The sequence below is a fragment of the Hipposideros armiger genome, unplaced genomic scaffold (genome assembly GCF_001890085.2).
Source record: "Hipposideros armiger isolate ML-2016 unplaced genomic scaffold, ASM189008v1 scaffold_572, whole genome shotgun sequence".
In the NCBI taxonomy this organism is placed as follows: domain Eukaryota; kingdom Metazoa; phylum Chordata; class Mammalia; order Chiroptera; family Hipposideridae; genus Hipposideros; species Hipposideros armiger.
In genome coordinates, this window is record NW_017731922.1 from 244,554 (window position 1) to 271,660 (window position 27,107).

A 27,107-nucleotide genomic window follows, 5' to 3' on the forward strand; every position below is an offset into this window, starting at 1 on the left:
TGTGTTTACAACAACCTGTGAGGTTGGTACTGTTATCACTTTATAGATAGGGCCACAGAGGCACAGAGAGCTTAAGTAATTTGTCCCAAGTCACACAGCTTGGAAGACGCCAAGCTGGGATTTGAATCCAGGTCTTTAGAGGTTGTACGGCGGGCGCGCGCGTGCCCACCCGCGTGCGGCGGCGCCGAGGCCTGCGCGCGCCAGGCTGGGGCTGCGGAGACCCCCCGCTCGGCGGCCGGGGTCGCGCGGGATTCCCCTAGGCAGCTGCGGGGCGCAGCGCGCGCCTCTCGCTGCTCATTCAGTGCTGTCTTGGCCCGCGGCTCCCGGCCGTCGGTCCTGGGAGTGGCCGTAAGCCAACTTTCTGGGGAGTTGGTGGCCCGGAATCTCGCTTTGGGATTTCTGGAGTTCCCTGGAGCCTCCAACGCCAGAATCGCGCCTTTGGCAGCCTGGGGAGCCCGCGGGCCAAGGCCCGACCTCCTCCCGGTAACCTGCTTAGTAGGGCCCGGCATGGGGGTGGCTTTTGCCCGCCAAACGCCCTCAAGGCCAGGGAGGCCTGGTTCCTTTGCCGCCTCAGCCCCTTGGCCCCGTGTCCTTGGATGAATGACTTGGGGCCTCAGTTTCCTCTGCTTTTATTAAGCGAGGAGTGGGGAAGCCCACCAGCCTCACGTGTAAAATAGATGCTAACCAAACGCCAGTTGCCTTCGTCTTGCGGCGCCATTAAAATCTACAATGCCTGGTTGGCTGGATCCAGAGTCCAGAATTAATTTGGATATAAGGTGGAGGGTTTGTGGTGCCAAGGCCTCAGGCTGTTACCAGACTTCCTTTGCAAATCTCGTGGATGTTTTGTGGAGCAACGGACTGGCTTGATGTTTTTTGTTTTTAAGAAAATCTCAGTTGTAAAACCACCACTGAGATGTTTGTACTGTGTGACCCACTGCTTTCAAGAGTGAGGCCAGTGAGGATAAGATGTGTTTGGAGTGTTTGTGATCCTGCCTGTGACTTACCCAGAGACTTGGCCAGATTCTCTCCCCACTCTGGGCCTCAGTTTCCCGTTGGTACAATGGGAACAGGGGCGAGTTTGGACTAGATGCCCGGAATGTTGGCGAAAATGGCTGATTCTGAAGTCGGCCCCCATCTGCCCTAGATGTTGGAGTAGTTCCTTTCCTGAAGCAACCCACTTGAAATTAAATTGGAGTTGGAAGAGTACTTTGGGCAGCAGGTGGAGGCTGATAAGAACCAGGTGTGGCCTGGGGCCCAGATTTCAGTATATTTGAGGTACACAGCTCCCCAGGGCCTGGTTCTACCCTTTCACCTCTCACCCCACCTAGCCAGACACATTAACACTTTGCCTTGCCTTGGGCCACCCAAGGAGGGTCCTGGCTGTGGCCATACCAGTCCCCAGCATAGGAATCCTAGACAGAGCCAGAGTTGATTCTGACACGCCAGGAGGTGAGTGGGGAAGGCAGTGATTTCTCCTGGCTTCTGTCCAATCTCACAAAGCGGGGGCCGGCTATCCTGGAAGACTTGGTTCCCAATACCTCCTGCACGGCAGGCGGGGGGCAGAGCGGAACAGGCCACCAGGCCCTGCCCTTTGGCTGTTCCCATTGTTCTGTGAGTTTCATTTTCAAATTCTTTGGCACCAAGACTTTTAAAAGACCAGTGCTAGCTTCTGCTTGGATCAGGGCTGCAGAGGGAAAGGTTGGGGGTACCCTCAGCACAGACCCGTTTTCTGGACAAACATGGAAAGATGCAAGAGAGCTTCCTGAACCCTGGGTGTTGAGGTGGGCACCCTCAGTTTCTTGAGAGAACACTTGAAGCAAAGGGAGGCCTTTTTCCTTACAGTCTCCTGCCCCGTCATTCCTCTCTTCCTTTCCCCTCTTGCTCAGCTCACTCAGGTTTCAGACCGGGGGACTGGAACGTGAAATGGATGGTGAAAAAGGGAAAGCATGCAGTCAGATAACTGGAGTCCAAGCTCTTGTTTGCTCCTGCCTCCTGTCCTGGAATTGAACCCAAAGCCCCCCTTGGGCCCTCCTGGAACATTGCCTAGCCGACCTCCACCTGGAAACTTCCAATCCTGGGGCCAGGCCAGCCTCCGCTTCTTCTCCCCTGGCAGCCTATCACTTTCCCTTTTAGTACCATGTGGAAAAAGAATGTGTGCGTTTTATGGCCAACAGACACTTTGGGCTGTGTGGCCTCAGACAATTCGCTTCACTTCACCTCTCTGAGCCTTGATTTCTTCAGCAGTAAAATGGGGGTAATGTGGGGATCTAAAGAGATTTTCATAAAAAATTCAGTTCAGGCACATATTAACAATAGCTACAGTTCTGTGATATGGACACAGTATGATGATACATGAGCAGACTGAGAGGCTCAGAGAGGTGGTCACTGTCCAAGATACCATAGTGGCTGGAGCTCAGGAACTGGGAGCCCCCTCCTCTTTGATCATATTAGCATCTTCCATTGTTCTCTCATTGTCTCATCTGCAAGAATCCTGTTTTTTCCTTCCACACTTTAAGAGAAAGACAGTATATTTGTTGTTCTTTTTCTCTCCTAACCCAGTTCACTCAAAAAATACTTGTTGAACTCAATCAGGGATTTCAATTCCAGGAGCAAAATGAATCCTTTCCCTCCTTCTCTGGCTCAGCGATGGCTTTTGGAAACCCCATGTCACTGCCTTTTATTACAAACTCCTCTGCCCTCCTCCAGGCGCCTGGGCCACTCCGGGATTACAAATGGAGCCTTCTGCCTCTAGGTCACTGATTCCACTACCTCGTGTCAGTGCCAGTTGATTGAGGAGACCGGCCCTGCTCAGCAGATCAGTGACTTGTGGGAAGTGAGCCGGGTGTTGTGCCTGCTGCGGCAGGCGGATGTCCTTCCTCCCACTTGCTGGCTCTCTTGAGCACACGTGCAGCCCTCACCTTTCTCCTTCAGGGCCCCAGCTCTCCTTCCTCTTGGGAGGGGCCTCCTGCGAGCTCGAGCACACAGAGGGAGGCCTGGAATTCCAGCTCCCAGTCCTCCAGAGACAACTGACAAAAGCCTCGGCTTAACAGAGTGGGGAATCCCCCAAGCATCCTGCAGAGCCTGTCCCAAGCCAGGCACACCCTCCCCCCAACACAAAGCGGATGGATGCAGAGTGCATAAACAGCGGGGGTGGCCTGGTCTTTTGTGGCGCCCTTAATTCCATACAGAGCACCTGCTGCGTGCTAGGCCGTCAGCCCTGATGGAGAGGACATAGGGGCTCAGAATAAGTCTTTCTGGGGCAAGGTGAGGGCCAGCTCTAAGGCTAAGAGGGCCAGGGAATACCAAGACTTAGCAGTGTGGGGACAACCTGCTCTTCCCAGGAGGGCTGTGCCCAGTGCAGGACTAGAGGAACGAGAGGTGGGCAAGGGTGAGATCCTGCAAGGGCAATGTGTCTGTGACATGCTTGGCATGAATTTGTATCATAGGGTCTCAGTAACCTCTGTTCAGGTTTGCCCCTCAACCCCGACCTACACCCCATTCCTCAGGAGGGAAGTTGTGGCTCCCTTAGCTCTCACTGGTCACGCTGGGTCATTTGTGTGACTGTGTCCATCTCTCCCATGGGACTGTGAGCATTTGCAAGGCAGACACCTCTGCTTCTCTGGGGTCTCCAGCATCCAATGCCAGGTTCAAAATTATATCCATAAAAATGATAACAATAATAATGATGCAGCCCAGAGGAATGCAGGCTTACTGTGAACAGACACTGTGTGTTTACAACAACCTGTGAGGTTGGTACTGTTATCACTTTATAGATAGGGCCACAGAGGCACAGAGAGCTTAAGTAATTTGTCCCAAGTCACACAGCTTGGAAGACGCCAAGCTGGGATTTGAATCCAGGTCTTTAGAGGTTGTACTCTTAACCACCAAGCTTCCCAGTGCTTGGTAAACACTGGAAAGATGGATGGACGCAGACAGTTGGTGGGTCCCAAAGTCTGCAGGTGGACAGAGAGAGACGTGAGGACAGCAGGGCCGGTGCCAGCCTCTCCCCACAAGTAACATAGTAAAGCCCTGGAGACTGGGCAGTTTGCAGATGGTGGACCCTTGAACCCCATGCCTGGAAGACCGTGGCCTGCCCAGCAGATGGCAGTTGCTGTGTGTCTTCCCACAGGTGAACAGAGAGAGGACATCTCCAGCTGAACAGCTGGCGGTCCTGTAGCCTGGCCGTATGGGACATCACCCCTCAGCCTACTCGGCACTCCTGCCCCTGTGGCATGACTCTCCCTGGGCAGCCCCTGGCATGGCAGCCCAGAACAGGTCACTGAGCTAGGGGCCCAGCGTGGTCTCACCAATGTGTGTCCTTCCGCTGATCATCCTATGGCTCTGAGTCTGAATTTCTTCTTCAGGGAATTGTAGTGCGTGGGAGGAGGGGCTGAGTGATCTGCCTGCTTTCAAGGAGTCAGGTCCCTTACCTGGGGGAACCCATTCACAACTCCCAAGCACCTTATGAGGCAGGGACTGTCATCTTCATTGTCCAGACAGGAAAGGGACAGAGAGGTTAAAGAGACTTGCTCGCAGTCACATAGCTAGCAAGCAGAAGAGCTGGGATCTGAACTCAAGTCTTCTGGCTTGAGCCCCCACTGTGTCACTTACAGCACTACAAAGAGCTAAAGTGAAAATGAAGTGATCTAACAATAGTGGTGACAAAGGCATACTCGAAGCACTTCACCTGCCCTAACTCACTTAATCCTTACAACAGTCCTATGAGGTAGCTACTGCTATTACCACATCTTGCAGATGAGGAAACTGAGACCCAGAGCAGCTAGGAGGGGGCAGAGTTGGAATCTGAAGCCAGGCAGGCAGGGCCGCAGAGCCCTGCATCACTTTATCACGAGATAACAATAGGGAGGTTCCTTTCCATTGGGATTATTTCTGCTTGAAAGCTCAAGACTTTTAGCCCCATCTCTGTCGGGCTCCACGGGAACGCAGTGCTGCATGCTGAGGCATGCTGGGAAAAGACTTTGTTCCATCCTGTTTTGTTGACATGCTCTTCATTTTAAGCCTGAAACCCAAGCTTCCTGCGAAGAATTCAAACCGGGGAGAAAAACGCGGCCATGATACAGCCACCACTTCCTGAGCCTCCAGTGTTCCCTGTGCTGGGGGCTCCATGTGTGTCCTCACACTTAACCTTCACAGTCCTCAAACAGCCCCCACTTCACAGCCGAAGAAACTGAAGCCCAGAATTGCTAACAAGATGCCCAAAGGCACAGACCTTCTTGAGGATCCTGGCCCTCTGACGGCATCAGCTGCGCCCCCTTCCAGGGACATGGAGATGAGTCTTGTTTGCTAAGCTTTGACAGAATTTCTTCATCTGGGAACTGCTTCTGCTCATCTGCCACAGGCTGGTCCCTTAGTGTCATAATTCCTGGGCCACTGGGAAGGCACCAGGACACACGTGCAGAAATGCAGAGCTGAATGCTGCCTTCTCAGTCAGGGAAGCTGAGCAATGCGGACATGGACGCTTCCTCTAGTCCATCTCTACCTGCAGTGACTCAGGAATGGCTGCCCCGCCACCAAGGTGATTGTCTTCTGGAAACAACCACACCGTGTGAGGTTCCTCGTCACTGCCCTGCATCTCCCTGCAAGCTGGCGAGGACAACTGCCAAGGCACATGATTCCCGGGAAACAGAAAGCAGCAGAGTTGAAGGATTCTCCAACTCCCAACTGGTCCTCGTGACTGCAGCCCCTCTTCCCGGCCCACCCATCCCTGCAACAGATTCCTCACAGTTACCCAAAGCCAGCTCTGACCCCACTCCCCGGCTCAAAGCTTTCCAATGGGTCCCGAGTGGCTTCAGAATTTGAGTCGATTCTCATCCACCTGGAACGCAAAGCCCTCGCCTGGCCTTCTCTCGCATGTCCCATTCTGCCTCTCTGCCAAACCCAATGAGCGGTGTTCCTGCCATGTGCCTGTCGGCGCCCCAAAGCAGAAAGCCCTTCCCTCTCCCCTACAGATTGAAACGATACCATCTTTCAAGTCTTACTCAAATGCTGCCACCTCCATGAAGTCTTACCTTAATACTCATCAGAGATTCATTCAACAAATATGGATTGAGTCCTTATTGTATGCCAGGCATTGAGCCCAAGGGGCCATGTTGTCATGGAGCCTACAATCCCATGGGGCCATTAGAAAGAACAAATCATCACATAAATAATCACTTGGTAACAGCTGTGACACACATTAGTAAGAAAGCGTGGAAGGTGCACAGAGGGTGTATAATGGGGCCCTGGGTCTTGGGGATCCAGGACATTTGAGCTGAGATAGGAAATAGCCATGTGATGAGTTCGGCAGAGAACTCCAGGGTGTGGGCACCGCATGAGCCAAGGCCCTGAGGCAGCGGGGAGCAAGCAGATTTCCAGGAAGGGCAAGGAGGCCGGTGCAATTTAAGTGAAATGAAAAGCTGGACATGCAGCTGGAGCAAGACAGGGCAGGCCACAGAAGTCTTGGGGACTTTATCCCAAGGGCAGAAAGGGGAGCCACTGACAGAGTCCAAGCAGAGGAAACAGTCAATATTCATGTATATGAATATTGTTCATTTATAGGAATAGTCAGTATTCATTTATACCGATCCTGCCAGCTGCCCTGAGGCTGAGCATCTTCTGAAAAGCCCAGGCTTTGTATCCGGCCAACCCTGGACATCGGGTCACTGGAGTGTGGAGTTTTCCAGTCCTTCCTCCTGGACCGAGCTCTCAAGGGCAGGGCCGGCCTCTGTTTCTCCCGCATCATCCCCAGGACAGGGGGCTGCTCCAAATACATTTGAGGGAACAAACTAACAGATAGGAGAAGACACTTACCAGCATTTCCCCTGGAAGGGGCCAGGCTGCCTGAGGGGCCTTCCACGTTCTCTGGAAATCACAAAATTCAAGGGTTTTAGTAAGGCCACTCCCCAGGGGCCCCTGAGAGCAGAACCAGCACCCCACTGATGTCCATGCCCAGGGTCAGCATACAGCATGACACCGCACAGGCGTCTATCTGCCTGCGACTGTCTCATCAATGGCGAGAAACAGAACCCAATGCCCTCAACAGCTGTAAGGTGCTTTCGAGTTTACAAAGCACATTTCACACAAGCAGTCTCGCCTAGGGTCAATGCTCTCAGGTGGGTATGGTTACAGCTCCGTTTTACAGATGAGGAAACTGAGGCCCAGGAAAGGGAGGGTCCCCGGCAAGTCATGGCAAAGCCAAGACAAGAACCTGACACCTGTTCAGGCTATTATGGACCTTACGGGGTTAAGAATGCTTTCCGGAAATTTCTTTCAAAAATATTTTAAAGTGACATATTTCATCAGGATGTCTGTCACGCCAGCAGTGGGAGCCAACACACCAATTCTCGCAGGCTGATCCCCCTACAGTCAGATCCACACACTCAGCTGGCGGCTTAGCCCAGGGCACACGAGGGGCTGAGTGGTGCGTCCTTGGCTCCCTGGGCTTGGTGCTGGCACACAGCGAGTGCTCAGTAAACACGGAGTGTTCCAGGGAATCGGGAGCTGATTTGAGGGGACAACAATAGAAAACAATAGCTCTCATGGATGCGGAGCACTATGCTGAGTTACCTGCATTAACTCAGGTCATCCTGAGGCGAGTTTACAATTGTCCCCACTTACAGACGTGGTAAGTGAAGCCTAGAACAATAACTAGCCTGTGATCACACAGCCGGTGAGTGGCAGAGCTGGGATTTGAACCCACGCAGGGCCCTGAAGCCAACCCCATGCCCTGGCTGAGTGAAGGTGGGTAGAAACCTCTTGGGCAGAAAGAACAGCAACTGTGCAGTCCTCAAGGGCTGTGACCATGTGCAGCGCCCCTCCCCTGCACACCAGATGACCGTTATTCCCAGTCCCCATAGAGCCCATGCGGGCATGACAAGCTGGCACGGTAACCACGTCATCACGGGTTTCGTGTCTCCCCAACCTACCTTCCCGAGTGGTCTCTGGGCTCCCTCTACCTGTCCTGTCTCAATGGGCTCCCGGCATTATCACCGCCTCAGCTCTTTTTTGGTCATAGGTGAGGAGTAAAAAGGAAAGGGAGGGTTGAAGGCAATGCAGCCTTGAGTGAGCTCCCTAAGTACTTGGAGCCTCAGCCTTTTCGTCTGTAGAATGGGGACCTTAACATCGCCCACCAGGAGGGCTGCATCACGCGAGTGCTAACTTAGCGACCTCACACCTAAGCGCTGTTCCATTATTCTGACCCCACTCGTCCCCATGATCACCCAGCACCAACAGTAGAACAAGGGGCGAGCGCTCTGTCCAATCCCAAAGCTTGTGCTGAGGACAGGAGGGAGACTAAATGAACCGCCTGCCTGGGTCTTCTGGGTCAACTCAGGCTCACAGCCAGGTGTGGGCTGGATATGGCCCCCTAGCCCTCTGTACGCCTACTCCCAGGGCACTCCCCAAACATGGTGCATGTCGAAGGGCGTTGGGGCAGCCCTGTACTCTCAAGGGGTCTCTTGAGAGCCACCACCCTGCTGGACCCTTTCTGCCCCCTACCCTGGCCCACATGAGGTGTGCTGATCGGGACAGGAGGAGCAGTGGGAAGGCTAGGCACTGAGGTTGCTCATCTGCGGGCTGATTGCAGAATAGAAGGGAAGAAAGCATCCTTTCTGGCAAAATCAATGGGCGGATGATACTGCTCAAGTCACAACCTACATGGAAGCTATCCAAGAAAATCAAAGAGACAACAGAATCACAGCCCCTTTCAGCAGCTGGGGACCTGAGAGGTGAGGGAACCCAAGCCACCATCCTACAGAGAGGAAAACTGAGGATCAGGGTGTAGACCACAACTGGCTCAGGGCCCCATGGTATGTGGGTGGCTCTGCCACGTGTGAGGGGTGTCCAGCCCCAGGTGGCCCTTGCTGGTCTGCATGCCTCACTCCCCAGCCATCCTGTTCCCTCGGGTCTTGCCTACACTACCAAGGTACCAGAGAATACCCCGCCTCACCCAGAAAATCACCAAATCTCTGGGGCTCTTTCCCTACCCCCCCCCCACATACACACACCTTAGGCAGAGTGGGGGGAAACTATTCAATAAGCTTCTACATAGTTATGCAATTAGAACAGGGCCTAACTCACAGTAAGTGCTCACAAATGTTAATTATTCTTAACCAGGCATGATTATCATCCCCATTTTACAGCAAGGGAAACTGAGGCTCAGAGGGATTGAGTGATTGGCCCACAGACACTAGGTGCTAGATCTAGATCCTTCACTCTCCTAGGCTGACTTTTCTTTAAGCTAACAGTTATTGAGTGCCCCCAGGAGCCAGGCTCTGGGCTGACTGCTTTGTGAAAATTATCTCCCGTAATCTTCACCACAGCCCTATGACTTAGATACTGTTATTACCCCAGGAGACCAAGGATCAGAGAGGGCAGGCCACTTGCCTGAGGTCACACAGCTGGTAAATGGCAGAGCCAGGGTTGAACCCAGGCAGCCTGGCCCCCGCTGTGCTGCCATCTCAGTCGGGGATGGATTAAGGAGAGTAGCCATCCTGGCCTCTAGCAGGAGCTCCCAGTCACCTCAGGGTTCCAGGCTGGAGAAGCTGCTCCAGGAACCCTCACCCAAGTCAGGGACTAAGCGTCCACTCTGCTTCCCCAGCACATTGGCCCCAGCTCAGAGTGGGGCCTGGGCCGGTCCTGGACCCAGGAGTCCTGAGACTCCAGATTAAAAGAAGACCCAGGGCTGGCCCTTAAGTTCAAATATGGGGCTACACCAAAAGGCCAGCCTAAGAGGCCTAACTCTGGGAGGAGCTAGAACAAGCCGGCTTTGCAGGATCCTAGAGAAATGTCCGAAGTTCTAAGACATGAAAGCCTCCGGAAGGCGAGTGTGCAATGACCGAGATGTTTGTGTGAGACCTACCCACTCTGTCATCAAGCCAGATTCTCCCTTCCCCCAGAACCAGGTCCCACTGCCGAGAAAAACAGGGCTCCCTCTCCCCCTTCCTCTTCCTGGGCTTTGGCCACATGAGGTGACCAGCCTTTTACACTTTGAAGCTCTGCTCTTGCTCTGCCTTCTGATGGTCTACCCTCCTCTGCCTTTGCCTGGCTAACTCCTACTCATTATTCAAGGCCTTCAAATGCCACCTCCTCTCTGAAGCCCCTCTTGATTGCCCTGTCAGAATTCACAGGGATACCCCAGGGAGAACATTTTTCATCATTCCTCTAGGTTGCTGGTATAGCCAGCTCTCTCATAACTACAGCTGCACCTGCGATCTCCTTTATACCTATGACAAGCCTGCAGGTAGAGATTACTACTTCCAGGTCACTGCCTCTTAAAACTGCACCTTTGAGAAGCTAAGTAACTTGCCCAAGGTTGTGCAGCTAGAAAGTGGCCAGGGCAGATGGTCACTCAGAACCATCTGACTCCAAAGCTCCTGGGGTCCATCAGATGAGGGGCGTCCAGAGCAAGGGAGTCTACTGTGCTTCTCCCATCTCTGTATGCCTGAAGGGTGCCAGCTCCAAGTGGGCAGACTCTGTGAAACTGGGGTGGGTAATGTGAGCTGACTGGCCAGCTGGCCCTCACTGGCTCCCGCCTGGTGCTCCCAGCACCTCTGGCCAGGAGGGTCTCGAGCCCAGGCCTGGAATACACTCAGTCTTGGGCAGAGCCTATCCCATTTTCCTTCCTCTTCCATCTGGCACAGGAAGCTCCATGGGGCACTGGGCTGCAAAGCCCAGGCAAGCAGCTGCTCCTCACACCCAGCCCCTGCAGTATTCTCTAGCTCCCCGAGGCAGGTTGGCGTGTGAGCCCAGGACCTGAAGGACATGCCAGGGTATGTAAAAGAGCCTACCACCAATTTCTGAAAAGGGACATTTTTGAGCCACCTGAGGCTCTCCAGAAAGATACAGACATCCTCCTCACAGGCACAGCTGCGGCTTGCCCCCACATGTCAGGCTCCATGGGGAAAAATCCCTTTTGGGTGGTTTTGCCCAAAGCAAGTGAGCCCATCACCCCTTCTAGGATATGAGGCAGGGTGACTGTTCCATCCTGGTGGCCCACCTTCCTAGGGGATCTGCAGGTCTAGATCTGCTCCCCTGGCCTCCGGGCACAAACCTCCTCAGTGTCAGCTCTGGGCAGGAGTCAGAATCGCTGAGAAGATGCCTTAAAAGTCCCAGTACTCAAGTGACCCCAGGGTGGTCAGTGCTATGAGAGGGGGCATGAGGGTGGGCATGGTGCAGGCCCCAGCCTATCCAGGTGGAGGGCAGGGTGGACTTCCTGGAGGAGGCAAACTGAGTCCAATAGGACTTGATCTGGCAAAAGAGGCAGTGAGGTCAAGGTGAAGAGCCAGCTTCCAGGCAAGGAAGACAGAGAATGACGGCCACAGCATGAGGCCTAGTGTGTGATGGGCTGGACCCAGCTGGCCATAGCCATCCCCCAACCCCCCATGGGAGGGTTCCTGCCTTGGCTTCTTAGCTCAGAACTCACCATCCTTGCTAGGGCCTGAGCTGTGGCCTGGCCCTGGCAAAGCCCTGCCCTGTGTGTCCTGCAGACCTGCTCCAAAGACTGACTACTTGTGTGTAGGTCATTGCACCTGCCTGAGCCTTGTTGCAGCCCACAGCCTTGGGCTGTGGTTGTTTCCTGGCCCAGGTCAGGCTCAAGCTCCCAGCCCTCATGGGCCTGTCACAGGAGTCAAGGTCCTGGGACACTTCGCCAACACCAGCCTGCCAGCTGAACCCTTTGCCAGCCTCCTGGGCAGGCCAGGCCAACACTGCAGCCAGGGGCATGCCCAGCCCTGGCCTGGGGTCTCTGAAGCCTCATCTCAGCCTCAGGCCGGGGCTCTCTGTCCCTGCTCACCTTTGGGAAGCAGCTGTGGACAGAAGTAGCCTTCTGAGACCTCAGGTCATCCAGGCCAAGGGAACGCAGGAACTGTGACCCTGGCTGGGGACAGAGACTTAGCAGGGAGGCAGCCAAGATGGGGCCGTGGCTGGGGGTCAGGAGAGGGGCCTGGGCCTCCCGCAGAGTGGGGAGGGGGCTGATATGCCAGGGAGGAGGAGGGAGGACCAGCTCCTCCCCGCCATGCTGGCCTGTCTATCTTCAGCACTTCACTGTAAAAATAAATGGAAGAAGCACACGCCAGACAGAAAAAAGGGAGGAATAAAAAACCCAAACCGCCCCACACGGACTCCCTTGGCGGGTTTGGGCCAAGGCCTTGGCCTGGGTTACTTGCTGCTGCTTTTCCTGGGAAGCTGCTGGTGCCAAATTTGCATTTACCACAAACAGAGACAACACAATGTCATAATCCTTCTCCTGTCATTCTCCCCTCTCTTCCTCCTCCCACCTCAGACACACACACGCTAACACAAAATGACGGCTCCCTCGACAGCCTGAATGAGCAAAGCCCTGGATCTGCCTCCTAATTGTTGGCGTTTCTCTCTGGCCACACGCTCTCTGCCCATCGCCCAACTTGCAGCAGACCACCCACTGCCCCCTCCCTTGTCCCAAATCGCTGCTGACAAATGGCCCGCTAGAGGTGGAAGAATATGCCTGGAAATAATGGGGGGGGGCGGGTGAAAGGGAGAAACCAGCCCTGCTCCCTCAATGCCTCTGCACCCTCATTGCCGGGGTCCCAGCCACCGACACTGGCTGGATCTAAGGGGACAGGGGGCAATGATCGTGACTCGGCCCCTGGGACTCTGACCTGGGGCCCTGCCCTTCACGCCCCTGCTGCTGCGGGGCTCCCAGAGCAGCTCCTGTCACCCCTCCTCTCCCGGCCATCCTCACGGGCACTGCTCTGAACATCCCCCGTGCTCCCCTCCCTCCATCGCTCTTTATGGCAGTTTCAAAGCTGCAGCCGCCACTTGAGCAGCTGCGGCCTTTGATTGGGACAAGGCAGTGAAGGCCACCAGGGAGGCCCCTGCCTGCCCTGCCCCAGCCCTGCCGCCCCCGCCTGCCCCCCCCCTCCCCACCAGGCTGGGCTGGCAGCGTGGCGCGGCGGGGCGCCCAGCGGGCACGCCTCACACACCAGAGCAAACTTTCACGACCGGAGGGAGAGGCGCTGCGCACGCCGCGTTACCTTTGCAGCAGCATCCTTCCTGGCACTTGCCCTGGACCCCTCCGACAGACCGCGACCGGGGAAGGAAAACAACTCCAGAGTGAGGCTGGGGAAGGAGGGAAAGGGGAAAAGGAGAAGGAAAAGGAAAGGGGGGCAGTTTCTTGTCTCAGCCTCCTCGCGGCTCCTCCTGCCCAAGCCGGCAAGTGAAGTCACAGGGCCGGGGCGGTGACATCAGCTGAGCCTCTGACATCACGGCCCCTGCCGGATCTCACCTCTGCAGGGTGGAGATGGAGGAGCAACAGGGAGGAGGGGATGGATGGAGGAGGGAGGGGAGCACCGATCCCTCTGGAGAGCGTGTGCCAGCGAGGGGAGGGGCGGGCGGCTCCTCTCGGAAGAATATGTTTTATCTCTATAGATAGGGGTGATTATGTGTCTATTTATAATTGGCCCCAGAGTGAATGGCTTAAAAGGGGTGACCGCCCACCACCGGAGAATCATAGTCCCTGCTGTTCTTGGAGCCCATGGGGTAAAGGCCAGTGGGACCTTCACGGAGCGCCTACTGTGTGCCTGGGGCTTGTACCCAGCAGCACAGGCGGTAGTCACAAAGACCTGGTGAGGTGCAGAGAGGGAATGGCCTCTGAGGCTGCTCAGCAGGAAAATGAGCCGGGATTTGAGGCAGGGGCATGAGAGGGTGGGACAGGGCTGGTCAGGGCCAGCAGAGGGGCTGAGCGCCCAAAGGGTCAGCCGGGCAGCTTCAGGGCCTTTTGAAGCTTCACCAGCTGCTGGAATGAGGCCCTGGGTCTGATAACAGCCCCGACCACCCTCTGCAAAGGTGGTCTTCAGCTGGGGTAGGCACGGAGGGGCAGCCCCAATCACCCCAAGTCCCGTGGCGGCGGGGGGTGGAGGGGGGAGGGCCAGCAGCAGCAGGAGGCCTGTCCCTCAGTGCACAGCTAGCAGTGCTGGTTCTGATGGGCTAAGCACTAGGCACAGACTCCTTCTCTTACTCCATGGCAATGCCTGAGAGAGAGGTAGGTACCAAAGCCCCCTGTCAAGATGGGGAAACTGAGGCCCACGGCATGATGGGACAAAACAAGGACCAGGGCCAGATCCTTGGCCCCGCAATGTCCTCCTCAGCCTGAGTCCCCTACTCCGTAGCTGCTCAGGCTATCCCCAGCCTGGTGGGGTGTCCCTTATCTAATGCCCAACTCCTTTGAGAAAACCACGGGTGTTCCAGCTTCTGCCATCAGATAAGAAACCACACAACCCACTCTGCCTGTGCTCCCTTCAGCTCGAGACCCCAGCCCAGCCGAGGGCCCCTCTAGGCCCCTGTGTGCCAATTCCTGGCAGCACCCTCTTCCCAGGCACCACGGGGCATCCAGGCTGCTAACCACTGGTTGCCCCAAACTCGGCACGCCTTCATCTGAGCTTCTGGACCCAACATTTGATGAGGACCTACTAAGCGCCAGGCTCCAGTTTTCCCATTTCGTCCTTCCCGTGTCCAGGATGTCAGGGTTACAGGCCAGGACATGGGCTGCCCCCACTCTTGTTAAGTATTGGGTTGTCAGAAAAGTCATGACGTATTTTTTTCTATGTTTTTCGTTGCAAAAATGTGTCATGACTTTTCCGACAACCCAATATTTCCATTTTTCTCAGGCTTTTCCCAAAGCCCAGAGCTAACGTTCCCACCTCCATTCTCAGGAATTCTGCCATGCTTTGCTCCCCACCCAAGACCTCACGTGGTATAGAATCCACTCTCAGTAAACCCTTGTAAACTGACTCCACTCACAAAAGACGTGTGTGCAACTGCAAACACCAGCCAGGAAGCCCAGAACAAACACCTTCATTTGGCTCCCTAAACAAACCATGCTCTCTCTCACCTCCAGGCCTTCGCACATGCTGTTCCCTCTACCTGGAACGCCCTCTCACCCCTCCCCCACCCCCACCCCCACCGCTTCTTCCCTGGTTACATGAGGGTCTCAATGGAGACATCACTTCCTCTCAGAAGTATTTCCTGACCCCATGTCCAAGTTAAACGCCACTTTCCATGTTTTCCCCTTATCACAGCTCCTACTCACAGTGTCTTGGGAAACAGCAGGAAGTGGTGGAAAGGGATGGGGGCTCTTAGGCAGGCTGCCAGGTTCAAATCCCAGCTCCCCAACTTGCTCACTGTGTGACATTGGACAAGCCTCTTGACCCCTCTAAGTCTGTTTCCTCCTCTGTGGGGAAGGGGGGGTAATAACAGCTGTGTCCTTAGGAGGGTCTCAGCACAGTGCAGACCCTTACCAGACCCTGCAGAACTGTACCTGACCTTTTATCTGCCTGCCTCCCTAGCCAGGCTGCTAGATCAACCAAGGACATGGGTCTGTCTTGTCTTCTGACCCCTGGCTCAATGCCTGCACACAGTAGACACTCAAGATACATGCACTGAGTAACCTAAGCAAGGTTGGTTAAAACAGTGGATTGGAGAATTTTCATTCACTGTGGCAGGCAACTACATCAGGCTGTCTGGTTTCAAATCTTGGTTCCGCCACTTCCTTCCTGTGTGATCTCGGCAAGTTACTTAACTTCTCTGAGCCTCATCTGTTCCACCTGTAAAAATGGGGAAAAGAATAGAACCTACCTTATAAGGTTATTGTGCGATAACATGAGAAGGGATGCAAAATGATTAGAGCAGTGCAGACTCTTAAGGAGCTAGATCCACGTTAACAGCCATCATTGTTACTTTATCTGATCAGGGCCTGTAAGATGCCACAGAGGACAGAGGAAAGTCCAAGAGATGTGGTGGGACCATGGGAAGGACGTGAGCTTCAGAGGAACAGACTGGGCTCCAACAGAATCTCACTGAGCCTCAGTTTCCCACTCTTGAAGCAGGGTAGCGCTCCTGACTTGGCTGAGTTTTTGAGCAGGTAATTGCAGACAGGGAAAATGAAAGTGCCTAGCACTTAGTAGACAGGCAATAAATGTGGGTTCCCTTCAGTCTCCCCGAACCGTGGACATGCATGCATAGTTATTCAATAAATTTTCACCAACATCCCGACATAGGTGAGGTGGGGTCACAAGCCAGAACCAGCAGATACAGAAAAGAGGCTTTGAAGGAAGGGCGCCTAGGGAGAGGCACCAGGAAAGGCTTCCTGGAGGAGGAGGTGTGTGAGGTGTTTGTGTCAGGAAGGCTGGGGAAAGAGAGGAAGGAACAAATGCATGGTCAGATGAGTTGGGGCACCCAACCCCCAAAGGAAAAGCACACTTCTGAAGCAGCAACTCACAGGCACACTTGTGTGGAGGGTGCCCTGTCACCTCTGTTTCTGGTTTTTGGTAGCATGGTGACTGAGCTGGAAGGCTCCATGAGTACCAAGCCTCTATGCTGGGCATGTTATTGTCAGGGATAAAGGCCAACAACACAGAGATCAGAACCACCAATATGGGAGGGAAGCTGGAATCATCGGGCCCAACCATTCTACAGATGTGGAAACTGAGGCCCAGAGGAAGGAAAGGACTTGCCCAAGGTCACATGGTAGGTGAGTGGCAGAGCTAAGGCCTGCACTTAGCTTTGTAACCCCTTGGTCAGACTTCTTTTAATAATGACAACAGATAATGATACTTACATAGTGCTTACTGGGTCCCCTCTTCCTGCTCCCACCCCCTGGCTTAGCTTCTTAGGAAGATGAACTCATTTGAGCCCCACAACTACCCTCTGGTGAGGGACTACCATTACAACCATTTTACAGATGAGCAAACTGAGGCCCAGAGAAATGAACTGAGCTGCTGAAAGTCACACCGCTAATAAGCAGAGCCAGGATTCAACCCCAGGCTGTCTAGCCCCAGAGTCTTCTGGGCTTTTAACCAACACACGCTACTGCTTCTCATCATAGCAGGCATCCATCCCATCATGCATGCATGCACCCATCTATCCAACCAAGCATGCATGCCTTCATTCAAGCAGTGCTCGTTTGAGCTCCTACTGTTCCAGGCACCGAGCATAAGCAGTGAATGCACAGACAACCCCATGGAGCCCTGCCCACCTCTCCGTGACCCCTGCCGCCTTGTACTGTGCCCAGCTGTTTCAGAGCTCACTAAAAACCATCCTCCTGAAAAGCCCAGTTTCAAATTTAGCTGCTGAAGACCACAGACTGATCTACTGCTGGGAAACCACAAACCAACCCCCTTTCAAAGGCCATTATGTCACCTGCTTAGGAAAGGGGGAGCGAAGACGATTGATCCAGTTATCAATTTCTGGGCAGAATGGTGAGTTGCATGGAAAGCCGAGGCCTCACTAGCAAAAAAAAAAAAAAAAAAAAAAAAGCTGCAAATCAGATTTGGGGATGTTCAGTCCATGGGGCTCAAAGCACTTGAGTGAAGAAGTACGACAGTGCAGTTCTGCCACCACAAGAGCTTTCCACAAATCTGGCCCCCTGAGCAGAGAGGAGGCAGGCCAGTCGCGTGTGCCGGACAGCCTTTCAGATGGCCCCGCTGATAGCAGAGCGCCTGCTCTGTCCCAGGCCCACTACACTGTTTTACCCCAAAAGGCTGGCATGACTATTCCATTCCCCAGATGAGGAAACTGACACTCAGAGAAAGGAGGGCTTGCCCAAGGTCAACACAGTCTGGCTAGTTCCAAAGGCTGTGAAGCCCCCTCAACACTGGCACTTCAGCGCAGCCTTGGGCAGGCCCATTCCTTCTGATTCTCCGTTTCCTCTTCCTTAAAGTTAAGATCTCAGGGACTAAGGGCAGCAAGCTCCCTTCCAGCCCTGGTATGGAGTGCTTCCATGTGATCAGGCTGCAAGGCTGGGGCCAAGGACAGGAGAGAGAACCCGGCAGATGTGCCCCCGACCTGACACCACCGTCATCTCACCTCTGCCAGTACCTGAAGTTAGTTTATAAACAGCGCCGGAGCAGCAGATCTCACAATAGGAATCCACTTCAGGGAGGGGAGTTATTTTTACACCCATTCTACAGATCGGCCATTCTACAGACCCATTCTGTAGATTCAGATCTGGAAGATAATCAGTGCTCTCTCCCTGCCACTGCTTCCCCCCAACACACTCTGGGAGGTTCCAAATGTCATCTGCTGTGGCCCAAAAAGCCCAGATAAAGCGGGAGGAACTGGGTGGCTGAAATCAGGTTGAAATCAGGTTATCAGTAGAATTGTTAATAACCCCCCAACATCTGCATGGCATGGTGCCACTGACTGCAAATGCTCACAGCCTCAGTTTCCTCCTCAATAAAATGGGAATAATGGTATTCTTCCCTGAGGTGGCAAGACTGAAATCATGCCTCCCTTTGTACAGAACAGGAAAATGAGGCCCAGAGAGGTGGCAGGAAGTGCAGTGAAGTCACAACTTGAACACGGGTTTGTGACACTGAATGTCGTGGCTAAAGGGGGATTAAAGTCCTGGGGTTGGGGAAATGGGGGGGTGTTGGGTGGGCTGAGATTCTAAACCAAACACACTTTTATCTGCTGGCAGTCCGCCAATGGCCACAAACGAGGGTGATCTGCCCGCCTGGGAGCCATCAGAGACCTACAGCCTGCCCCGGGCACAGCTGCAGCCCTGGCAGACCCCCAAAGAGCCCCCCGAAGAATCGCTGCGCTCCGGAGCTTTTTTCCCATTCCAAACATGCCGGAGCCCCGCGGACCCCGGAGGCTGCTACTTAGCGCCAGATTAATCACACCGAATTCTCCATCCAGATATTGCGTGCAGGCCGAACTCCCACCGCTAATCGCCGTAATATTCTCCTCGGCGTGTGCAGGCGGCCGGGGCGATGTTCCAGGAATATTAATTCTCCACAGCCGGCTCACTCCCGCCACACGCATGCGCCCCCTACGCCGCAGGCTGCTGCTTGGGGAAGGAGGGCCAGGGGCCCCAGCACGGGCACAGGGGGCCAGCAGGAGGCAGAACCGAGGCAGACACTCTCCCTCCCATTCTACCCCCCACCCCCGCTTGCCCAGCGGGAAGCAGCGGCCCCAAGGCTTGGCTGACGTTTTAACTTGAGCCACCGCAGGGCTGGAGGTGGCTCATGCCTGCGGTGAGAATCGCCCCACTCAGAGTGTCTCTCCACCCAGGTCTTACCCGGAGCCCCCTGCCCCAGGACCTGCAGGAGGCTCAGGGCCCCTGAGAAGCCAAACAGCACAGCCCCTCTGATGTCCTTTCAACACAACAGAGCTTTGAGGAAACGGGCAGCTAGGGACCAGCTAATCCCAGCCCCCCCCAAAAAAAAAAAAAAAGACACACACACACACACAAAAAAAAGAATGAAATCTTTCATCTGCTCAAAATATAAAAACGTGGGCAGCAAAGAGGACTCAGGTGAAGGAACGCTGGGCTCTGCTGTGGGCCTGGCCGGGCCAGGCTCTGCTGCCAGGAACTCTGCTGCTTAACACAATTAGGGGACCCTCTCCCATAGCGTGGTCATTAGTAAGGGGTGCCTGGGGCAGGTGGGGGGAGGGTACTGGGCGGGATAGCTTCTAGCTTCTGGAGGGTCCCTGAGGAGACATCACATACTTCTGTTCCAAGCCCACAGGCTCTGGCTGAAGTGTAGGCTGCTGGGCCTGGGAACAAGACACTGGCCTGTCCTCAGGGAGCTCCGAGCAAGCCGGCAATTCAAGGTAGACATCAGCTTCCTGTCCACCCTGACCCTGAGGCCCCTAGAACAGCACTGGGAGGAGCCACAACTTCAGGGACTTTGCAAAGTGAGTTGAGCCCTCTTGCCTTGGTTCAAACTCAGTACAACTAGGGAAGCAGTTTTAACAAACCAGAAACTGAGGCACAGAGAGGTGCAGTGAATTACCCAGGCAGAGCAGCGCCCAGGCTGTCAGAATTCAAACCCAGGGCCCTCTCCTCTTTGGGACTCCATCGCCTCTTCACTGAAATGATCTTTAGAACCCTTCCTGGTTTCACATCCTGTCCGACAAGCAAAAGCATTTGTTGAGCACCTACTGTGTGCCAGGCCCAGGGTTCCAGAATGTATAAAGATTGCTCAAGGAGCTCACAGTCTGGTGGGAAAAAAGTAAACCAATAACCACAGTCCAGCCTCAGCGCCAGGGGAAGGGGTGCTCCCCCATGACCTTGGAAGTCAGGGAGGGCTTCCCAGAGGAGGCAGACACTGAGGAGAAAGGAGCGAGGAGAGGGGAGCCCTACAGTGGAGTCTGGACCAGAGTGGAGCGATCAGGCAGAGAGCAGTTTTTCTAAGTGGTGCAGTGAAGGCGGCCTCCAGGTGGGGAATCAGATGAGAACAGGAAGGGTGTGGCTGACAGTGGGATGATGTGGTGGGTGGGACGGGGCTGGGTACGACAGGAGCCCCAGGCCTGGGGTGGATCGGGTGCGCGGAGCTAGTCCCTACCTCAGCTGTTCAGCTTGGCCCAGGCCTCACAAAGGCAGGGCCCTGGGACCCTAGGACCCTGAGGAGGAGTGTCTGATAGAGTGTTTCGGGGCTTCCTCCCTCTCGGTCCAGTGCTCTGACTGGGAGGCAGAGCTAGTAAGAACACCCAAAAAGGTGGGTCTAGCCTGACTAAGTGAACCAAAGAGGCTGCATGAGGGTTTAGGGTTCAACCCAATTCCTTTCCGGCACAGACAGATGAAAAGAATCAAGGTTTAAACCAGAGGTGAGGATGTAGCTCAAGACCCTCCCCTCCCCGCCAGCAACCGGCACCTGCACAGCCTAAGGGCCCCCATGGACCTGAGGCGTCTGACCTGGGCAGGTGCCAGGTGCCTCTCACACACTACCCCTCACATATGTCTCACAAGCATTAGAAAACCAATGTTTTCTAATTGGTTTAGAGTCTCACACCCATTTCTCAGATCAGGAAACTGAGGCCTAGAGACAAAAACAAACACTCATGAGCCTCCTACATGCTGAGCTCTCAGCCCACAATCTCATAGGGTGGGACTGCAAGAAGGACGCTCACCCAGGTCTCAGAGGCAGCAGGAGGCAGCATTTTATGGCTCCCAGATCTGGGCCTGGGTATTCAGGGCCTTGCTCCCAGGCCAAGCTGCTCACTCCCGATTAGGGGAACATGCACACAGGGGTCAGGATACAGTAAAGGAGCCATTCTTACCCTCCTATTGTGCTCCCAGTCCCCAAGCACCAGCTCTGTGCCTTGGACTCAGTGTACAGATGAGAAATCCCAGGCAGAGCTAAGACTCAACTGGGACCCAGCAGATACTCTAAGACAGCGGTTCTCAACCTGTGGGTCGCGACCCCTTTGGGGGTCGAAAGCCCCTTTCACAGGGGTCGCCTAAGACCATCGGAAAACAAAAAGATATTTACATTACGATTCATAACAGTAGCAAAATTACAGTTATAGAGTAGCAACGAAAATAATTTTATGGTTGGGGGTCACCACAACATGAGGAACTGTATTAAGGGGTCGCAGCATTAGGAAGGTTGAGAACCGCTGCTCTAAGAGAACGGCGGACAAGCCAGAGCCTAACGCTACCCTCAAGAAGGTAACATCCCAGTATGTCAACTAACCAAGGGAGGCCATGGAAACCCAGGAGAGTGGGCAGCAAGTCAGCCTGGGAAAACCCCAGAAGGCTTCCTGGAGGAGGGTGTGTCTGGCAGCAACCTAGAGAACAAGGAGGCCTATGTAAGCTTCACAGTGTCACATGTGAGACACAGGGCCCTACGACTTTGAGGGAGATGGAGCCCAGGGTTGCCTCTCAGCCTCCCTTCCCCGGCCCCATTCCAGGCCAGCCCCTCCCCTCCTTTGCACCTCTGTCCTCTGCCTCCTGGGTACCTATGCCTGTGGTCTGGTCCCAGTGCAGGCCCAATCCCAGGGGAAGTCCCACTGAATGACAGGGCTGACCATGATGGCACAGAGGCACACTTGGTGTACCCCTGGGCTCCAGATCCCCAACATCCCCTCCCATTCAGGACCGCCCGCCAGGAGTGGGAGGGCCTGGGTTGCAGGTTAGGCAGATGGACCAGGGAGTCAGGCCTTTGGGCTTTCCCTAGACTCGGCTCTGGAAAAGGCAGAAGGCAGGGCATGATGCCTGGATGAAGGCCCTGGAGGAGGCTGACAAGGGTCCTTCCTGGGCACCTCTGCCCCCCACCAAGACTCGACAGTTTCAAGGGTTGGCTCCTGGCTCCTCCAGCAGGGGAAAGGCCAGGTCTGGGCCCAACCGCCCCACTTCTGGCTGAGACTGAGCAAACTGCCTTCCTGCTCCAAGCCTCAGTCTGCTCATCCCAAACACTGACTGGCCACACCTATCTCTCAAGGTCATTGTGAGGATTTGAATGAAGAGTTGTCTCAAAGGGAATGACAAACAGAAGGGGTAAGTGCTGGCTCCTTCCCTAGGGCTGGGCATTTAGAGATCCAAGCAAATAAAAACGGGTCCTCTCCTGGACAAGGGAATTCATTTACCTCCTTTAGTACTCATTGTAGCCTGGAGGAGGGACTGCTGTTCTAATTTCACAGCTGAGAATCTGAGGGCAGGCAGGTGAGGGGGCTTGTCCAAGGTCACAGGGTTCCGAGTCCCAGGTGTGCCTTGCCTGACTCTGTAAGTGGTGCTTTCGGGCTACAGGAAGGGGTGGGCAGGAAGGAGGCCTAGGCACCTTGAACCAGCCCACTGGCCAGCCCCAACCCCAGGGTAGCCTGGCCCCAAACTACAAACCCCAGATCGGGAAGAAAAGAGCCCCCCATCCCCTGCCTCCCTGAGCCTGCAGCCATCTTGGCCCTGGCGGGGGTTTTGCTTCGAAAGCCAGGAGACTGATCAGACCAATCAAGCCTAGGTTGGAAGCCAAAAGCTAGGAAGTGGGAACATCCCCGCAGGACAAGCCTCCTGGTGGGGAGTCACCACCAGGCCTGAGTCCCACCCGCCACACCTGCAGTGCGGTGCATTAACGCAGCACAAATGCTGGCAGGCACCTGCCAATCTCAGCCCATGCCCCCACCCCAGCCCCCTCTCCCGAAGGACAGATAATTCTCTTGCTCTCCCAGCCTGACAAAATAACTAATGCTAACTCAATAAAGTCCCCCTTGAAGGTTTTTAATTACCAGACTGTGCCGAAGACTAAAGACTCCGGGAGCAGGAGGGAGGCCAGGGGAGGTTGACGGAGGTCCCCAAGGCCGAGGCAGGGAAAAGGCATCCCTTCCGGCTCAGGGAGAGGGCAGGGCCAGGCCGCTGCTGTCCAGGGTGCTGGTCCTGGCGGTCACAAGGATTTAGGATTCACGTTGGCAACAGCGGCCACTGATGGAGGCCAGGCTAGGTTCCTGGCAAGGTCTTGGCGGAGGTTATCTCACTTAAGCTTCACAGCCAATCACAAAGTCGAAGCTGATGTCCCTACCATACAGATGAGGACAATGAGGCTCAGAGGGGGGCAGTGGTGTGCTGTGGTCACACAGCGGTGCCTGGCTGCCTGCTGCAGGAAATTCAAACCAGGGATGTGGTTCAGTGGAGGGTCTGAGGGCACAGCGAGGGCCCTCGGGAAAAGGCCTAATGGTTTTCAAACTGAAATGCGCTGGGCAGATGGAGGCTGCCTCAGAGCACCTAAAGGCAGAAACAGCCCGGCTGGGGCCTGCCTGGGATACCGCCAGTCAGGGGGCAAGGGTGCTCCGAGATGCCCATGATGAGCCCCCACTGTCACTGAGGGAGATGACAGGGGAGGGAAAGGCATCCCAAGAGAGGGGGTGACATAGCCTAGCACCCTAGCCAAGACTCCTAATCCTGGCCCGGGGCTTCCTCCTTGACGGCAGGAAAAGACAGTAACACCTGAAGTGACACGCACGGCGGCCTCAGCCCCAGAACAACCCCAAGCTCCTCCCTATCCTTGGTGAGCCAGCCCTGCTCTCATCGGCCTCACCCACTCGACACCTTCTGAACCAGCTGCCTTCCTTCTGCTCCTCCCAACGCGCATGCCTGTTCCTGCCTCAGGACCTTTGCCCCGGCTGTTCCCTCTCCCTGGAACACTCTTCCTTATGTTTCTACACAACTGGTTCGTGTCAGTCAGGTCACAGCCCCAATGGCACCTCCTCAGAGAAGCCTTCTTTGAACGCCCAACTTCAGCCTTCTCTGGCAAAGGCACTGAGCAGGTGCCCGCAGAAACGCTGTGCAGGCTTCAGCTCCAACTCACACATTTACCCCCTCCTCCAGGCAGCTTTCCGGTGTCCCAGGCGGAGTGATCGGCTCCCCCACAAGATAAAGGCCGCCCTCCACACTCGTTCCCTAGACATCACTGAGGTGTGGACTCTGAAACCAATCTGCTGGGGTTCAAATCCTGCCTTAGCCACCTACTAGCTGTATGAACTTCTCTGAATCTGTTTCCTGATCTATAAAATGTGGGCTAGTCCCCTATCTGCAGAGAACTCAGAACAGTGCCTGGTGAGTGCTTGGTGTTGCCTAGCAACATCACCACCATAATCAGCCCATCCTCCCCCCAGCAGGCCTCAGCTAACTGCATGCTGCATCCTCTGCCCCCAGCATAGGCCCTGGACATGTGAGCACTCAGCGAGCACTCATGAAACGTCTGACTCTGTGAGACATGCCGTGAACATATAAATGGCTCCATTTTCTAGATGAGGAAAGAGAGGCTGCGGGAGGCTCAGTGCTGTTCTGTGGACTCACTGCCCCAGCCATGCTCTTTTCGCTGCTACTTGTGCAAATCTGCTCTTCCCAGCTCTGCGGAGATGCCAACTTGGGGGGGCGTTGCTGAGAGCCTGTGCAGCTGTGCCTGGCTCCCGAGGGCTGTGGGGGGGCGGCTGGAGGCCCCAACATCCAGGCTTGCCTGGAGCCTCCTGGCTGGGATCACAGCCCTGCGGCGTTCGAGCTGCTGCCCACCAGCCGGCCCCCTGGCATCAGGCCCGGGATGCCAGCCAGCCGGGAGAGGAGGCAGCTTGGCTGGCAGCCAACTCACAGTGCCTGAGCTGTCAGCTGGGAGGCAGGCCAGGCAGGGCTGAGACCCCTGCCCCAGAACGGGGCCCTGGCCAGGCCACCAGGACAGGGCCAAGCTTCTCACTGCCATCACAGCTACAAGGGGGCTGTGTGGATCCAGCCCAAAGCAACCTCACTGGGTGGGGACCCAGAAGGGTGCATCCTCATTTATTCAGCTCAGCTTTTCATTACTGTGGAAGCAGTTCGTGGAGCAGAGGGAATTTTCAAGTCAAATAATAATAAAAACAGCAACAACTCCAGCTGACATTTAGCAAGCACTTGGTCCGTGCCAGGTGTTTTATGTGCTGCTGCACTGACTCCTCCCAGAGGGAGATGAGATTATGATCCTCCCTCTACAGATGTGGCAACTGAGCTCAGAGAAGTACAGCAACTCACCCATAACCACACAGCAAGCTGGAGAACGACTCAGGTTTTTAAACTCTGGCTCCAGAACCTGTGTCCCAATATCCCCACTCCACTGGTTTAGGCAGGCCTAGTTGCCCACAATGAAGGGCCCAGCTGGGTGGCCTCAGGCAAGGAAGCCATCCATCTGTAAAATGGGCACTATCAGAGTACCATACTATAGAGCTGACTGGGGGCTAAAGACAGAAAAATGGGCCTGGGCCGAGGACATGTTCCTACATACTGCTCGGGGTTGGTCATATTCATCAAAGTGCAGGAATGGCCCCAGGAGGAGGCCCATCTCCTCGGAGCCTCTGCCAGCTTTCCTTGCCACCCCCCCCCACCCCAGTCTCCTGGGCACCCTCGCATGGGCACAGCTGAGCCAGAGCGGGCAGGCACTGAGGAGGGGCCATTCTCAGGGCCAACCATGAAAGCCCATGATGCAGGGCCTTGAAGTGCAGACCCTGCAGCTGCCCATGGGTAATCGCCTCTCCCCACCCCTACACAAGGTACTCGGGGAAAGGCCAGCGTCATGCACAGGCCAAGGAGTTCAGACAAACGTGTGCAGAGTCATCTCATGCGGATCTCTCTTGCCTCTGGGTCCAGGGAAAGACTCAGGGTCTCTGTCCCCACTCCAGCTGGGACCATGAGGCAGGGGCCACTGTTCCTGGTTCACGGTCTCACAGAAAAGGCACAGAACAGGCACTGGTGAATGTATGCCAGGCTCAGGGATGGGGCACTGGGGTGCAAGGGCGACCACTCAGCCCAGCTGCTCACCTTTGTACAAAGTGCTGGAGTTTTGGGGACTTTTTTTTTTTTTTTTACCGTTTCTATTCTCATGCCATTTAAAACAAGCCTGTGGGAGAGAAGGTATTGCCATCGTCCCCATTTCCCGAGTGGCACTGAGGCTTTGAGGAGGAAATCTGGGCAGATGCCAGGAGCGGGCACTCCTGCTGACTCCACAATGGAAGGAAAGGCTAGTAAGAAATGGCCAAAGCTCCACTGGCATCTCTGACGTCCGCCCTGTGCCCTCCTGCCCAGACACCCAGGCAGCAAAAGGCGCCCTGGCCTGGGTGAGGGCTGGCAGAGGAGGGTCTGAGCTCTAGCCCTGCTGTGTGGCTCTCTGAGCCTGGGCTCCTCACCTGTGCAGTGATGGAGGACAGATGACACCCTCACTGCCTCTGTGAAGGGGCTGGGCACACAGTGGGCCTACTGGTTGGCTGACTGGCATAATTACAGTTTTGCCCTAATTGCTTCTATCTCCCCACTTGCCTTTCATGGACATGCCTGCCAGGAGGACAAATTTAACCACAGAAAGTAGAGCAGAGACAGGCCAGAGCCCGGGGGCTGGCCAGCGGATGCCCCTCCCCCACTGCACAGAGCACCCTCCTCAGACCAGTCCAGAGCCAACCAGCCCAAGGCCCTGGACTCCAACCCTGTGGAAGGCACTGAGGAGGCCCCCGCTGGTGTATTCTCAGCCTCAGGATGGGGGGACCAGTGCACTGAGCAGTGCATCTCAGACACCAAGGGCTTCCACACCCAGGGCCTGCCCTCTGGGGGTCGGGGGGGACGGAGGCTGGAAGAGGTTCAGACTTTTGAAGGCTTGGGAGAGACAGGAGGGGGTGGTGGGCAAAGGGCAAGGGTCCCTAGGTCCACCAACTCAAGATCTAAGGCAGCGGTTCTCAACCTGTGGGTCGCGACCCCTTTGGGGGTCGAACGCCCCTTTCACAGGGGTTGCCTAAGACCGTCGGAAAACAAAAAGATATTTACATCATGATTCATAACAGTAGCAAAATTACAGTTATAGAGTACAACGAAAATAATTTTATGGTTGGGGGTCACCACAACATGA

At 55.2% G+C, this 27,107-nt stretch overlaps 1 protein-coding gene across 3 annotated transcripts in view; it reads right to left on the bottom strand.

Moving 5' to 3' along the window:
• Positions 1–6,861, bottom strand: part of TCF20 (transcription factor 20) — a 107,364-nt gene extending 100,503 nt beyond the window's left edge. For all 3 annotated transcript variants that reach the window (XM_019623993.1, XM_019623992.1, XM_019623991.1), the window contains exon 1: positions 6,811–6,861. In XM_019623993.1, coding sequence (XP_019479538.1) covers positions 6,811–6,816 — 6 coding nt within the window. In that variant the 5' untranslated portion in view covers positions 6,817–6,861. The remainder of the gene's footprint in view (positions 1–6,810) is intronic.
• Between the last annotated feature and the right edge of the window lie 20,246 nt (positions 6,862–27,107).